Source organism: Pongo abelii, chromosome 18 (genome assembly GCF_028885655.2).
Source record: "Pongo abelii isolate AG06213 chromosome 18, NHGRI_mPonAbe1-v2.0_pri, whole genome shotgun sequence".
NCBI lineage: Eukaryota > Metazoa > Chordata > Mammalia > Primates > Hominidae > Pongo > Pongo abelii.
Window position 1 is genome coordinate 5,508,871 of NC_072003.2, and position 13,775 is coordinate 5,522,645.

General features: G+C 46.6%; 1 protein-coding gene and 1 pseudogene across 1 annotated transcript; both read right to left on the bottom strand.

Moving 5' to 3' along the window:
• Positions 1–13,775, bottom strand: part of LOC100432013 (olfactory receptor 7E24-like) — a 322,665-nt pseudogene that overhangs the window by 4,950 nt on the left and 303,940 nt on the right.
• LOC129053931 (uncharacterized) lies at positions 595–12,954 on the bottom strand. Its single transcript, XM_063717571.1, has 2 exons — positions 5,048–12,954; positions 595–4,193 (listed from the first exon to the last, which is right to left on the bottom strand). Exon 1 carries the CDS (start codon positions 12,868–12,870, stop codon positions 11,842–11,844), a length of 1,029 nt encoding a protein of 342 aa, XP_063573641.1. The 5' UTR covers positions 12,871–12,954; the 3' UTR covers positions 595–4,193; positions 5,048–11,841.

Consider the following 13,775-nt stretch of genomic DNA (forward strand, 5'->3'; position numbering starts at 1 on the left):
CCCTTTTTGACTTCATGATCTAGTACGAGTTCTATGAAAAGACGTTGATCCTTTTCTAGTCTGTAAAATCATCATGAAATGTGCACTAATAAAGTGGAGACTACGCAGATGAGATGAAACAAACTGCATAGAGCATAGAGCTCAGAGCCTGGCCTTCAGGAAGCCCTCAATAACGGTTCATGATGCCATGGTGTCTGTCGTCATCCTCTTTGTCCTCATCATCACCTTCATAATCTTTTTGTCGTTCTTAGGGAATAGTTTAGAGGGACTGATTCCCTGCTATCATGGGTGAGATGTCTATGAAAAGGACAACCAGTGGGGGAGGAAAGCAAAATTTTGAATAAGATGTCTGAGACCCCCATCACAACCAAGAACAGAAACTCCACAGTCTGTTGAGTGGACAGTTTGCATATTGGTCTCCTCCCATCTGCCCACCGCACTCTTCTGTTTGTGCTGAGGAGGAGGAAGGAAACAAAGGCTCCGGACCGTCCCTCAGCACTCACTTGAAGGGGTGGCCTGCCCCTCCACACCTGTGGGTATTTCTAGTCGGGTGGGATGAGAGACTGAGGAAAGAAATAAGACACAGGGACAAAGTAGAGAGAAACAACAGTGAGCCCAGGGGAGCGGCGCTCAGCATACCAAGGATCTGCAGAGGCACCGGCCTCTGAGTTCCCTCAGTTTTTATTATTAGTTTTATTATTTTAGCAGAAAAAAAAATGTAGTAGGAGGGCAGGGTGATAAGAAGGAGAAGGTCAGCAACGAACATGTGAGCAACAGAATCTATGTCATAAGGAAGTTCCAGGGAAGCTACCGTGACTGGAGATGCACGTAAGCCAGATTTATGTTTCTCTCCACCCAAACATCTCAGTGGAGTAAAGAATAACAAGGCAGCATTGCTGCAAACGTGTCTCGCCTCCCACCATAGGGCGGTTTTTCCCCCATCTCAGAATTGAACAAATGTACAATCGGGTTTTTACCAAGACGTTCAGTTCCCAGGGGCAGGCAGGAGACAGTGGCCTTCCTCTCTCTCAACTGCAAGAGGCTTTCCTCTTTGACTAATCCACCTCAGCACAGACCCTTTACGGGTGTAGGGCTCGGGGACGGTCAGGTCTTTCTCATCCCACGAGGCCACATTTCAGACTATCACATGGGGAGAATCCTTGGACAACACGCAGCTTTCAAGGGCAGGGCTCCCTGCGGCCTTCCACAGTGTATTGTGCCCCTGGTTTATTGAGACTAGAGAATGGCGATGATTTCTACCAAGTATACTTCATGGAAACATCTTGTTAACAAGGCACGTCCTGCACAGCCCTAGATCCCTTAAACCTTGATTTCATACAACACATGTTTTTGTGAGCTTCAGGTTGGGTCAAAGTGGCTGGGGCAAAGCTACACATTAAAAACATCTCAGGAAAGCAATTGTTGAAAATACAGGTCTTTTTCAAAATGAAGTCTCTTATGTCTTTCCTTTCTACATAGACACAGGAACAGTCTGATCTCTCTTTCTTTTGCCTACACTCACTGAACTGCCCTTCCCCTCTGCTGGGCCATGACCGCGGAGAACAGGTCCAGTGTCCTCCCTGTGTGTAGCACGGTGGAGGCTCAGACTCCGTCCTCGAGGCTGGCAAGAAGACAGGGTGAGACATGAGCCTCCTGATACAGGTGACAGGTGTGGAACCCACAGGACTGGAACCTCACACTGCAGGGCTGGAGGCACAGACTATTTACTCTTCTGTGGTCTGGGGAGCTCAAGGCACAGAGCTCCACATTAGCCAGAGTCGCCCAAGTTCCCCAGCCTCTAAGGATTTCCTCATAATAATTCAAGAAGGATAGAACAGTGAGTGTCCATAGACGCTTTGGGGCTCTTCCTCTCATCAGGAGAAAGCTGGTGTGTATTCTTCGCTTCTTTCTTTTCTTTTGAAAGATCCAACTGCTTTAATTTTCATCTTTAATTATGGGCAAATATACCACGTATAAATATTAAAAATTGTGAATATATATTAGTTCATATAGAATGGCCAGTATAAACATTTACAATTTCCACTCTTTTTCAGTTTACAGTTTAATGACATTAATTACGTTCACATTGTTCAGCAGCCATCACCGCCACCGTCTCCGGAACAGTTTTATCTTTCAAAATGGAAATTGCACCCATTTAGCAAGCTCTCCACTCCTCTCTCTCGCCCACCCCTGGGGGCCACCTTTCTAGTTTGCAACTCTATGAGTTTAACTACTCTAGACACTTGATAGATAAGTGGAATCATACCGTGTTTAATTTTTTTGGTTTGGAGACAGAGTCTTTCTCTGTCGTTCAGGCTGGAGTGCGGTGGTGTGATCTCGGCTCACTGCAACCTGTACATCGTGGGTTCGAGCGATTCTTGTGTCTCAGTCTCCCGAGTAGCTGGGATTACAGGCGTGCGCCACTACGCCCAGCTAATTTTTGTATTTTTAATAGAGATGAGCTTTCACTATATTGGCCAGGCTGGTCTCGAACTCCTGAGCTTAAGCGATCCACCTGCCTCAGCCTCCCAAATTGCTGTGGTAGAGGTGCGAGCCTCTGCTCCTGGGCGTGTTTATGTTTTTGGATTTATTTATTTCACTGATGATAATGTCCTCAGGGTTCATCCATGTTGCAGCCTGCGCCAGAAGTGCCTGTTTGTTTTTGGTTTTTTTTTTTTGGTTTGGTTTTATTTTGTTTTGCGTTTCCATGGAGTCTCACTCTGTCTCACAGGCTGGAGTGCAGTGGCACAATCTGGGCTCACTGCAAACTCCGCCTCCCGGGTTCGAGCGATTCTTGTGCCTCAGCCTCCTGAGCAGCTGAGATTACAGGTGCATGCCACCATACCTGCTAATTTTGGTGTTTTTAGTAGAGATGGGGTTTGCCATGTTGGCCAAGCTGGTCTTGAACTCCTGACCTCAGGTGATCCACCCGCCTCAACTTCCCAAAGTGGTAGGATTACAGGCGTGAGCCACTGTGCCCAGCCCAAGGACGTGTATATTTTCTATAGACTTTTGATGATAATCCTTTGACAGCAAATATTTTGTGAATATATATATATACGTATATATATATATACGTGTATATATATACACGTATATATATATATATATAGAGAGAGAGAGAGAGAGAGAGAGAGAGAGCGTGTGAGAGAGAGAGAGAAAGAGAGAGAGTCTCCCTTTGTCACCCAGGCTGGAGTGCAGTGGCACAATCATAGCGTGCTGTGGCCTTGAATTTCTGGGCTCAAACAATCCTCTCACCTCAGCCTCCTGAGTATCTGGGACTACAGGCATGTACTACCATGTCCGGCTAACTTTTTATTATATTTTTTTGTAGAGATGAGGTCTGACTTTGTTGCCCGGGCTGGTCTTAAACTCCTGTCTGAAAGTCTTCCTACTGCCTTGGCCTCCCGAAGTGCTGGGATTACAGGTGTGAGCCATTGCATCTGTTGTGAAGCTGGGATTGCAGGTGTGAGACATGGCGTCTGGTGTGAATATCTCCTGGTAAGTACCTTGTACTTTCACTTTCATTAGGATGTCTTTCGACCTCGTGAAATTATCTGAAAAACAGGGATGAAGCACTGTTCTGCTGCATCTTCCCTGCAGGCACTTGGTCCCCATCCTCCTCTCTTGCCCCCCTTTTCTAGTGAATGGCCAGACAGGAACTATTGCAGGTTTTATGGGCCATATGGTCTCTGTTGTCAAAATAACAACTCTGCTTTTGTAGTGCAAAAGGAACCACAGACCATATGTAAACCATCTTTCCTGCATGGCCTCTATAACCTTTTAGAAATACACGTTGGGTCACATCACTGCCTGACTTAAAACGTATAGATGACCTCTTCCGTCTCCGAAGCTATTAGGTTGGCGTAAAAGTAATTGCTGTTTCCACCATTAAAAGTAATGGCGGAAATTGGCTGGGCATGTTGGCTCACACCTGTAATTCCAGAAGTTTGGGAGACCGAGGCGGGTGGATCACTTCAGGTCAGCAGTTTGAGATCAGCCTGGGCAACATGGTGAAACCCCATCTCTTCTGAAAATACAAAAATTAAAATTAGCTGGGGGTGGTGGCGTGCGCCTGTAGTCCCAGCTACTTGGGAGGATGAGATAGGAAAATGGCTTGAACCTGGGAGGTGGAGGTTGCAGTGATCCAAGATCACACCACTGCACTCCAACCTGGGTGACCGAGGCAGACTCTGACAAAAAAAAAAAAAAAAGTAATGGCGTAAATCACAATTAATTTTGCACCAACCTAATAAAAGTCAAGTCCTGACCACAGCCTAGAAGGCTGGCTATGACTTGGCCCTTTTCACCCTCCCCAAGTTCAACTCCCGAGACCTTCCGTTTCTTCTCTGCTCCCCGCTCCGGCCTCCCATTCCTCACTCGTGTTGCATCAGATGCCTGCGCACCCTGGTGTTTCTGCATGTGCTCTTCTGTTAGCCTGGAAAATTCTTTCCTCCTTCTTTATCCAGCACTACTACATACGTCCCCCTGCCTTAGCCTAGCCAGGTCCCCTGTCATTTAGTCTCAGAGTATCTTGATTGTCTTCTTCACAGCCCAACTTACAATCCTAACTCACTCGCTGAGTGGGTGCCATCCTTTCTCTCCACCTAGAATGCAAGCTCCCTGAGGGCAGGAGCTGGAACCGTCTTGTTCTTTGACAAATCCCCAGTGCCGTCTCTGGCACAGAGTGGGCATTATGAAAATATTTGCTGAGTGCATAAAGGGAGGGAATCGTGGATTTAAGCACTCGGCTTGGCGCCCTGGGGATGGGGCTCCATAAAATCAGTTCCCATTTTTTCTCTCTCCTCTTCTCCTGGGAGGTGGGTGTCTGAGTTCTCCTGCCAGGAGAGCTTCTCTCTCATAAGACTCCAGGTGCTTCTTGGCCTAGGCCTGCCTCCTGCTAAGTGAGCACTCTTTAGGGCAAGTCTGCATCAACTCTGCTGAGATGCAGCCACCAGAGATGGATAACATGGGCAATGCTTGGCAAGTCCCTGGGAACGAGGCTTCCTAGTCATCTGAATCAACTAGTTTGAAGTTGCAAACTCACCAGATGTTGGTCAGCTGGAATCTTAGTGATGAGCTGGTCCAACCCCTCTTGTTGTAGTCAAGTCACTTGTGCAAAGCCGCCACTTGGCTGGGACACCAAGCTCAGGCCAGGGCTCTCTCCGTGGTCCCAGGCTTTACACTAAGGGAATGTCAACTGTTCTCTAGAATCTCTTGGACTACTTTATACTTTTGGGTCTCCTTTTCCTATTCTGTATTCTGGAAAAACAAAGTTTTCCTTGTGATTGAACAGAATCTTCACACTGTGTTAATGCCGGCATTGTTCTAAATTTAGCCTTGGTTCATTCCCAGCTGGAGTGAATGACTTTAATTTGATCAGCTGTTGTCTGCCCTTGGGAGCCTCCGAAGGGGGTCCTATGGGCTTTAAGGCTCCTTTCCACTCTTAGATCCTGACTTGGGGCAAACACACACTCCAGCTCGTTCATGTCCAGATAAGACACCCAGAGGCCATGGAGAGGGTTCCCCCTGTCGGGGCCCTATTGCTGTTGAGAGGATCAAGGCAGCAGTCAGGGCCCGAGGGTTGTCCAGAAGAAAGCACAAAGCGTACCGAGCGCTGGTCTGACAGCACTTAGGGGTGTGACAGAAACCTTCTGTCATGGAACTGGAGATTGGAGACCGTGGGAACACATCTGAATCCACATCTCGGTGACAAGGCGGTGCTGATTTCCAGGGGTCCTCCCTGGTGGGGGAATCTCGTAGCTCTGACTCTGGAGCGTGTTGTTGTGTTTCTCTTTCCGTATGAGCTTGTCTGTGGCCCTGGAGTTCCTCCCTGATGAAACAATGATGCCTCCCAACACAGGACATCCCAGGCTGCAAGCCTGTCCCTTCTGCCCAGCTTCCTTACCCCTGTGCCCCAAAAGCCCACAGCAGGGCCTGCCAGAGGCTGATGACATATCTGTCACTGTCCCAAGGGGGCAGGGGCAGGGACGGAAACATTAGGCCACAAAAGGCATGCCTGCAGGCACATATGAGGTAAACACCCAAAGCCAGATGTCAATGAAACAGTAATTCGGTGGAATAGGAGAGGTCATATTCTCATGCAAGACTATCTAAATACGTAAGTCTCCTTGGGCACAATCTGCCAGGGGACAATGGTTCGTGCCGAGCTAGCTATTACACTGCCTTGCTAAGAACTTCCAACACACACTTACACACACAGATACACACGCACATATGCATGCACACACATGCATGCACACATGCACCCCCACACACATGCAAGCACACATACAGATACACGCACACGCACAAACACACATACAGATATACATACAGGCACACACATGCACACACACAGATACACACACATGCACACACAGATACACACATGCACACAAACACACGAAGGCACACACACATGCACATAGACACTTGCACACACATGCACACAAATACATGCCCACACAGATACACATGCACAGGGATACACATGCATGCACACACATGCAAACACACGCACATGCAGACACACATGAACACACACATGCACACACACACATGCACACACACATACACACATGCACACAGGTACCCATGCATGCACATACAGACACACACATGCAAACATGCACACGCAGATATGCATGTACACACATGTACTCACACATGCACACACATACAGATGCAAAAAACACGTGAACACACATGCACACATACACACACACAGTTGCACACACATGCACAGACACATGCACACAGATACAAACATGCACACACAGAGGCACACACATGCACACATCCACATGCACACACGCTCACACATATGCACACACATGTACATGCACACGTGCACACGCATACACATGCACACACGCGCACACACATGCACACGTGCACACACACGCACACACACGCACACACCACTCCTTTTCCATTTCTCTAATTTCCAATTTTTTTCTATGAGCTTCCTCAGACTCGTGATCTTGATTCTAGAATGAATTCCGGGAGTAGTCTGTATTATTGAAATGACAGTAAATTCAAACATGCCTGAGAAGCTTTTTGAATGTTGGGGAAACCATCTCACAGATTATTCATATGACCCCAGGAGACACTTCACCAGGGACCCTTGTTCATCTCCCTCTCCCTTCTGCCAACCTCTGTGCTTTAATATCAGGTGACAAACCTCTCGATTTTGGTTTCTCATCTCTTTGTCCCCGTGTACACTGGACTGCACTACTGTGTCAAAGCTACTTGCAGCCTGACCTGGGAAATGCACTTTTGGATTCACTCGATTTGCCACCTATTTGGGTGGCTTGGGCTGGAAACTGCGCTGCTCACACTCTTGGCTCCCAGCTGCTCCTGCTTTTGGGGTGCCTAGAGACCCCAACTCATCCCGTGGGTCACATCCCCACAGTGGGGCCGGGGATGCGACTGAGAGTTGTCTGGGCACCTCTCTCCAGCAGCATTGAGGATGGAGCTCAGCACTGTGTGACGCTGGCTGGTGGCCACTGCCTGTTTAGGTCCAAATGGCCCAGCCTGATGTCCACATGTACCTCCGTGGCACACTGGCCTGCAGACACCCGAGCATGCGCTGCATGCTTCTCACCTCTAGAGTGGCCACCCAGACAGCGATACAGACACACCAAGAAAACCCACAGGCAAGCCCAGAGTCGCCCGTTCTACTAGGGCTTTGTGAGCCTCTGTGATTTGAGTCACGAACTTCTTGTGGTGATTTCATTTAGCTAACATCCAACACAGTGCATTTAGAGACTTTCTCTTGGACATGATATGGAGGCGTGGCAATGGTTTGCTGAGATAAATGTCCCAAAACACCCCTCAATAAAACCAAATAACAGCTCATCGACTCCTCACATTTAAACAAAAAAACCTGACATCTTATAAATAGCAAATATTGGTTGACAATAAGGCACAGGAAAAAACTCATAAGTCCAGATCAGCAGTCATCATTCAGTTGTTACTTAACTACTGACTGCACCTGTACTGTACCAGCACCGCATCCTAGATGCAGGGACACTACATGAAATAAGATGACAAAGCACCTGCCCCTGTGGAGCTGAGCCACTGGCAGGAGAGACAGTCACTAAACGAATATCTCCATCCTGTGGTTTCTGGGAATGACAATCACATAAAAGGATAGAAAGGGATGGAGGAAAGCTAATTTAGACAACTCAGGATCAGAGTGGGGAGGTGGTTGCATCCCTCAAAATTCAGAGTAGCTGGAGTGCAAGCCTTATATTAGCTGAGCCTGAATCCTGGCCCTGCCGTTGTCCATGGTGTCCTCAGGCAAATGACTCAACTCCTCTGACCACTGGCTTCAAGTGCAGAACAGGGGACCAGAGTCCCATCTCTCAGGGTTGTTGCTATGGACTGAATTGTGTTCCCCCCAATTCACTCATTAGGAGCTAATTAAGGTTAAAGGAAGTCATAAGGGTGGAATCCTAATGTGATAGGATTGGTGGTTTTATAAAAAGAAGAGATGTCTCTGTCTCTGTCTCTTCCCCCTCTCTGTCATGTGAGGACAAGCAAGAAGGCTGCTGTCTGCAAGCCAGGAAGACAGCCCTTACCAGAAAGTCATCGGTGGATACTTTGATCCTGAACTTCTGACCTCCAGAACACTGAGAAAATCAATGTCTGTTATTTAGGCCATCCAGTCACGGGAACTTTGTTATGGCAGCTGGGCTGGCTGAGGCAGTTGTTGAGAGGAACCGACAAGGTAGTTGGGGTAAAGCACACAGCACGGCCACAGCTCACTGAGCACAATGTCGGTCTCATTCCCCTTCAATTGTTGTTCTCTGTCTGGAGGATTTTCATGATGGCTTTTCTCCAAGAAGCTCCCTGGGGTCTTTGTAAATATGGGGATATTTCTGCCAAGAAAAATCCTTACGGTTCTTAACATTGGCAGTGATCAGGAACAGCAAGACATGAAAATGAGAAGGTGGCTAGAAAAGAGAGGACTCGCAGAAGAAACCAACAACCACACAACACACACACACAGGAGGAATCCTAATGCAGGAGGAGAATAGAACAGCAGTGGACCCCGAGACTGAACTCTGCATCTCACGTATTGAGATCATTCCCTGATATGGTTTGGCTGTGTCCCCACCCAAATCTCATCTTGAATTGTAGCTCCCCTAATCCGCATGTGTCATGGAGGGACGTGGTAGGAGGTAATTGAATCATTGGGTGGGTCTTTCCCATGCTGTTCTCATGATAGTGAATAAGTCTCACGAGATCTGATGGTTTTATAAAGGGGAGTTCCCCTGCACAAGCTCTCTTTCCTGCTACTAAGACGTGACTTTGCTCCTCATTCACCTTCCACCGAGACTGTGAGGCCTCCTTAACCATGTGGAGCTGTGAGTCCATTCAACCTCTTTCCTTTATAAATTACCCAGCCTCAGGTATGTCTTTATTAGCAGCATGAGAAGAGACAAATACATTCCCTAAGCCTCTATTTTCCTGAGACAGGCTTACCCCGAATAGCCCCATCTTTGCAGGCCTTGAATAGTAATACTGTTATGTGTTATATTAACATGTATTTTACTGAAGGTCTCTGGTTTTGGTCTCTCTGAACATAGGCAGGCATTGCTGAAACTTGCAGATGACATTCCAAAATGCATTCTATCTTAAGATAAGCAGAGCGGGTGGTGAGGAAAAATTGTACATACCTTCCCCTCAGTGATGAGGTCCCCGCTGTGTGGCAGGCCTTGGTATAAGCCTTTTGGCTCTGCTAATTCATGAGGGCTGAGTCTGATTGATCCTCGGGGGAAGACTAACAAGGGAAATCTTGGCAACCATTAGGAATAACTCCCATGACCCAGAAAGTGGTTCTGTCTCCTGGGGTATCATCTGTCTTGTTTACTAAGTGACCTTCTGGCTCATTTTTCTTCCAGCCAGTGTTGGAATTCAATAATCCCAGTTCCTTCCCAAATTTTAGAGCTGGGAAATGCATTCCTCGGGTTTCTACTTTTCAAAAGCGAACAATATCTGTGGAGCTCAACTCCTAAATAGTGTGACTTTGTCTGTTTATATGGTTCTCTTGCTGACTGCCTGGTTGCGACTGTGCCTGAACTCAGGCCTCTGTGTTTCTGAATCTGAGAAGCGGTGGTTGGCATGTCAAACTTGAAGTCATTGTCCTTTAGTTATCTGAGTGTTATAATTGCACAGCACATTTATTAACAAGATTTTAGTAAATCCATCAGCATTCTAGGAAACTTTGATTCATTGACCTAACTCTAATGTAAGCAAAGGTGGCCAGAGAGTTGCTAACAAGAATTCCATCTTTCCTCAGAACCTTCGATTCAATTGGGTCGAAGTTTATACCTGTTTCATGAAAAATGCAAAACCAATTAACCACAGCTGTTCATAGTATGCCTATTCTAAGAGACCTCTGCTGTTCCTACCCCAGGGACCGCCAGAATAATTAAACATCACAGAAATCAAACAAATGGGCCTCTGGCTAAATTATAGAAGATTAACCCAGGAAGAGCACTTATTAAATAGTAAGCAGTCCCCAAAAATATTAAAGTACAAAAAGGATTAGAGATTGTTTTAAGTGTTGGTTCCAACTTCAGGTGCTTGTCTTCCACTCCACTGCAGAAGGGAACAAATGGATTTTCCCATCCTAAAGACAGTGACATTCATCACGCCCCTTGGGGGCTTAATAACATCTCACTTTATTTTATTTTAATTATTTATTTATTTATTTTTGAGATGGAGTTTCACTCTTGTTGCCCAGGCTGGAGTGCAATGGTGCGATCTCGTCTCACTGCAACCTCTATCTCCTGGGTTCAAGCGATTCTCCTGCCTCAGCTTCCTGAGTAGCTGGGATTACAGGCACGTGCTACCATGACCAGCAAATTTTTGTATTTTTATTAGAGATGGGGCTTCACCACTTTGGCCAGGTTGGTCTCGAACTCCTGACCTCAGGTGATCTGCCTGCCTCGGCATCCCAAAGTGCTGGGATAACAGGCATGAGCCACCGCCCCTGGCCAATAATTTCTCATGTTAAGCATGGAGTTGCTGTCCGCTGTGTGGCCAGAGATAAAACAATCCTCCGTTACAGAGGGAGGTGGTATTGGGCTACTTTTTTTTGGAAACAACAGCAAAATGTGAGGCAAATCCGCTTTTAGATCCTGGTTACACTGCTGGATGGAGCTTAGCAAGCCTGTGACAGGGTAGCCTGGTGATGGATTGGGGGACTCCTAGCCATGTCAGACAGGACAGATGCCTTTGAGAAGAGATGCCACAGCTCTGGCTCTCAGGTCCCCACTGCAGTGGGACCAGGCTGTTTACGGATCGAGTGGGAACCCTGGTAGAAAAATAAGAGGAGGCTGGGTGTGGTGGCTTATGCCTGTAATCCCAGCACCTTTAGAGGATGAAGTGGGTGGATCGCTTGAGCCTGGGAGTTCAAGACCAGCCAGGGCAACTTGGCAAAGCCCTATCGTTAGAAAAATAATAATAATAGTTAATTACTAAGTTAATTTTTTTTTTTTTAAAGAAAGAGAAGTGGAGCTAAGGAACACAGAGCCTGCCAGAAAGCCAAGGCGGCCAGCTAGAAGGACTCAGAAGAACATTACCATAGTTCTCTCTGAGCTTTTGGACTAGGGGTGCTTTCATATGTTTTCGTATCAAACATACTTTACTTTTATACTCAGGGGGGAAAGACCTAATACATACAATAAAGGTAACACAAGACAAAACTCTCACCAAAGCCTAACATCTTAGATGCTCTACTGGATCTCTGCAATTTCTATTAGGGACCCCATGGGTTTGAATTCCATTCTAGATTTGATAAGAAAATCCAAATGCTCAACCCCATCAACCCCCCCACCAAAACCCATCCACCCCATTTACAAAGGCCAAGTGAAAACTAAGGAGGGGCTGGGTGCAGTGGTTCACACCTGTAATCCCAGCACTTTGGGAGGCTGAGGTGAGGGCAACTCCTGAGATCAGGAGTTCGAGACCAGCCTGACTAACATGGTAAAACCCCGTCTCTTCTAAAAACACAAAATTTAGCAAGGTGTGGTGGTGGACACCTATAATCCCAGCTACTCGGGAGGCTGAGGCAGGAGAATCACTTGAACCTGGAAGCAGAAGTTGCAATGAGTGGAGATTGCGCCACTGCACTCCAGCCTGGGTGAGAAAAAGCAAAACTCTAAAGAAAAAGAAGAAAGGAAGGAAGAAAGAAAGAAAGAAAGAGAGAGAGAGAGAAAGAAAGAGAGAGACAGAGAGGGAGGGAGGGAAAGAAAGAGACAGAAAGAGAAAAAGAAAGAAAGAGAGAGAGAAAGAAAGAAAGAAGAGGAAGAAGGAGAAGAAGGAAGGAAGGAAGAAAGAAAAGAGGGAGAGAGAGAGAGAGAGAGAGAGGGAGGGAGGGAGGTAGGAAGGGGGGTAGTGAGGTAGGGAGGTAGGGAGAAAGGGAGGAAGGAAGGGACGAAGGAAACTCAGGAGGAAGGTGGAGTGTACAGAGGTACTGAGGCCCTCAGGTCCTAGCTGGCCCTGGGCAACAAGAGTGAAACTCGAAGCAAAGGAAAGGAAGGAAGGAAGAAAGAAAGGAAAGAAGGAAGGAAAGAAACTAAGGAGGAAGGTGGTGTGTACAGAGGTACAGAGGCCCTCAGGTCCTAGCCGGCACTGCCACCTACGTCGGTTCCAATGGGCTGAGCTTTGCAAAAGCTCATTGTGTAACCCAGGAAGCCCAAATTTATTTCTGAGCAGGTGTCTTTTCAAAGTGATTTTCCTTTTAGGAAGTGAGAGGAGAATGAAGGGGAGGTTTATCCTACTTCTGATGTTAAAAAAGTCAAAACAAAATAAAATGGTGTTCACTGCAACTATTGGCCAAAGCACTATCATCACCAGGACTGGTACTCAAACACACCTCCTGACAACCCCTTCCATTCTAATCAACGTGTGCCCAACTGTCGTCACCCAGGGGCTGTTTACCTTTACTTAAAGAGAAATTCTGGTAGTAAGCCATAAAAATTACCATATTCACCATCTTTCTGCTTCAAAGAAGGTTTAGATTAGCAATGGCTGGGTCAATCACTGTCAGTATGTTCTTGGGAACTAAAAGCCAAAAAGAAATATTTTAAATATGTGGTATATTTTTAAAATGTGGACTCTTAATGTATGTTTAAATGCAATGTAGATAAGATTTTAAAATCACTTTCCAAATCAGTGCAAGAGTCACTCACTCTCCCTGTTAGATACACATACATACACACAACCCAATGGTATCCACGTGATCATCAAATGCTCCAGAGAGGTGGTTTTGGGCCCATCTTGCAATATTTAAAAAATGGAGAATAAAAACAAGATATGATATATCCATCCAGCAGAATATACCTCAGTAATAAAAAGGAATGAAGGCTCGGCATGGTGGCTTACACCTGTAATCCCAGCACTTTTGGAGGTCGAGGAGGACAGATTACTTGAGGTCAGGAGTTTGGAGTTTGAGACCAACCTGGCCAAGATATTTGAAAGCCCATCTGTAGTAAAAATACAAAGTTAGCTGGGCTTGGTGGCACAAGGCTGTAATCCCAGCTACTTGGGAGGCTGAGGCAGGGAGAATTGCTTGAACCCGGGAGGCAGAGGTTGCAGTGAGCGAAGATCGCACCACTGCATTCCAGCCTGGGTGACAGCGTGAGATTTCAACTCCAAAAAAATAAAAAGTGAAGTACTGATATGATACATGCTACAACATGGATGAACCTCTGAAACATTACATTCAGTTAAAGAAGTCAGCCGTGCACACACAC

What these genes read in the sequence shown, in the direction of transcription:
- LOC129053931 (XM_063717571.1), bottom strand. Translation starts at nt 12,870, where the DNA reads ATGATAGTGCTTTGGCCAATAGTTGCAGTGAACACCATTTTATTTTGT.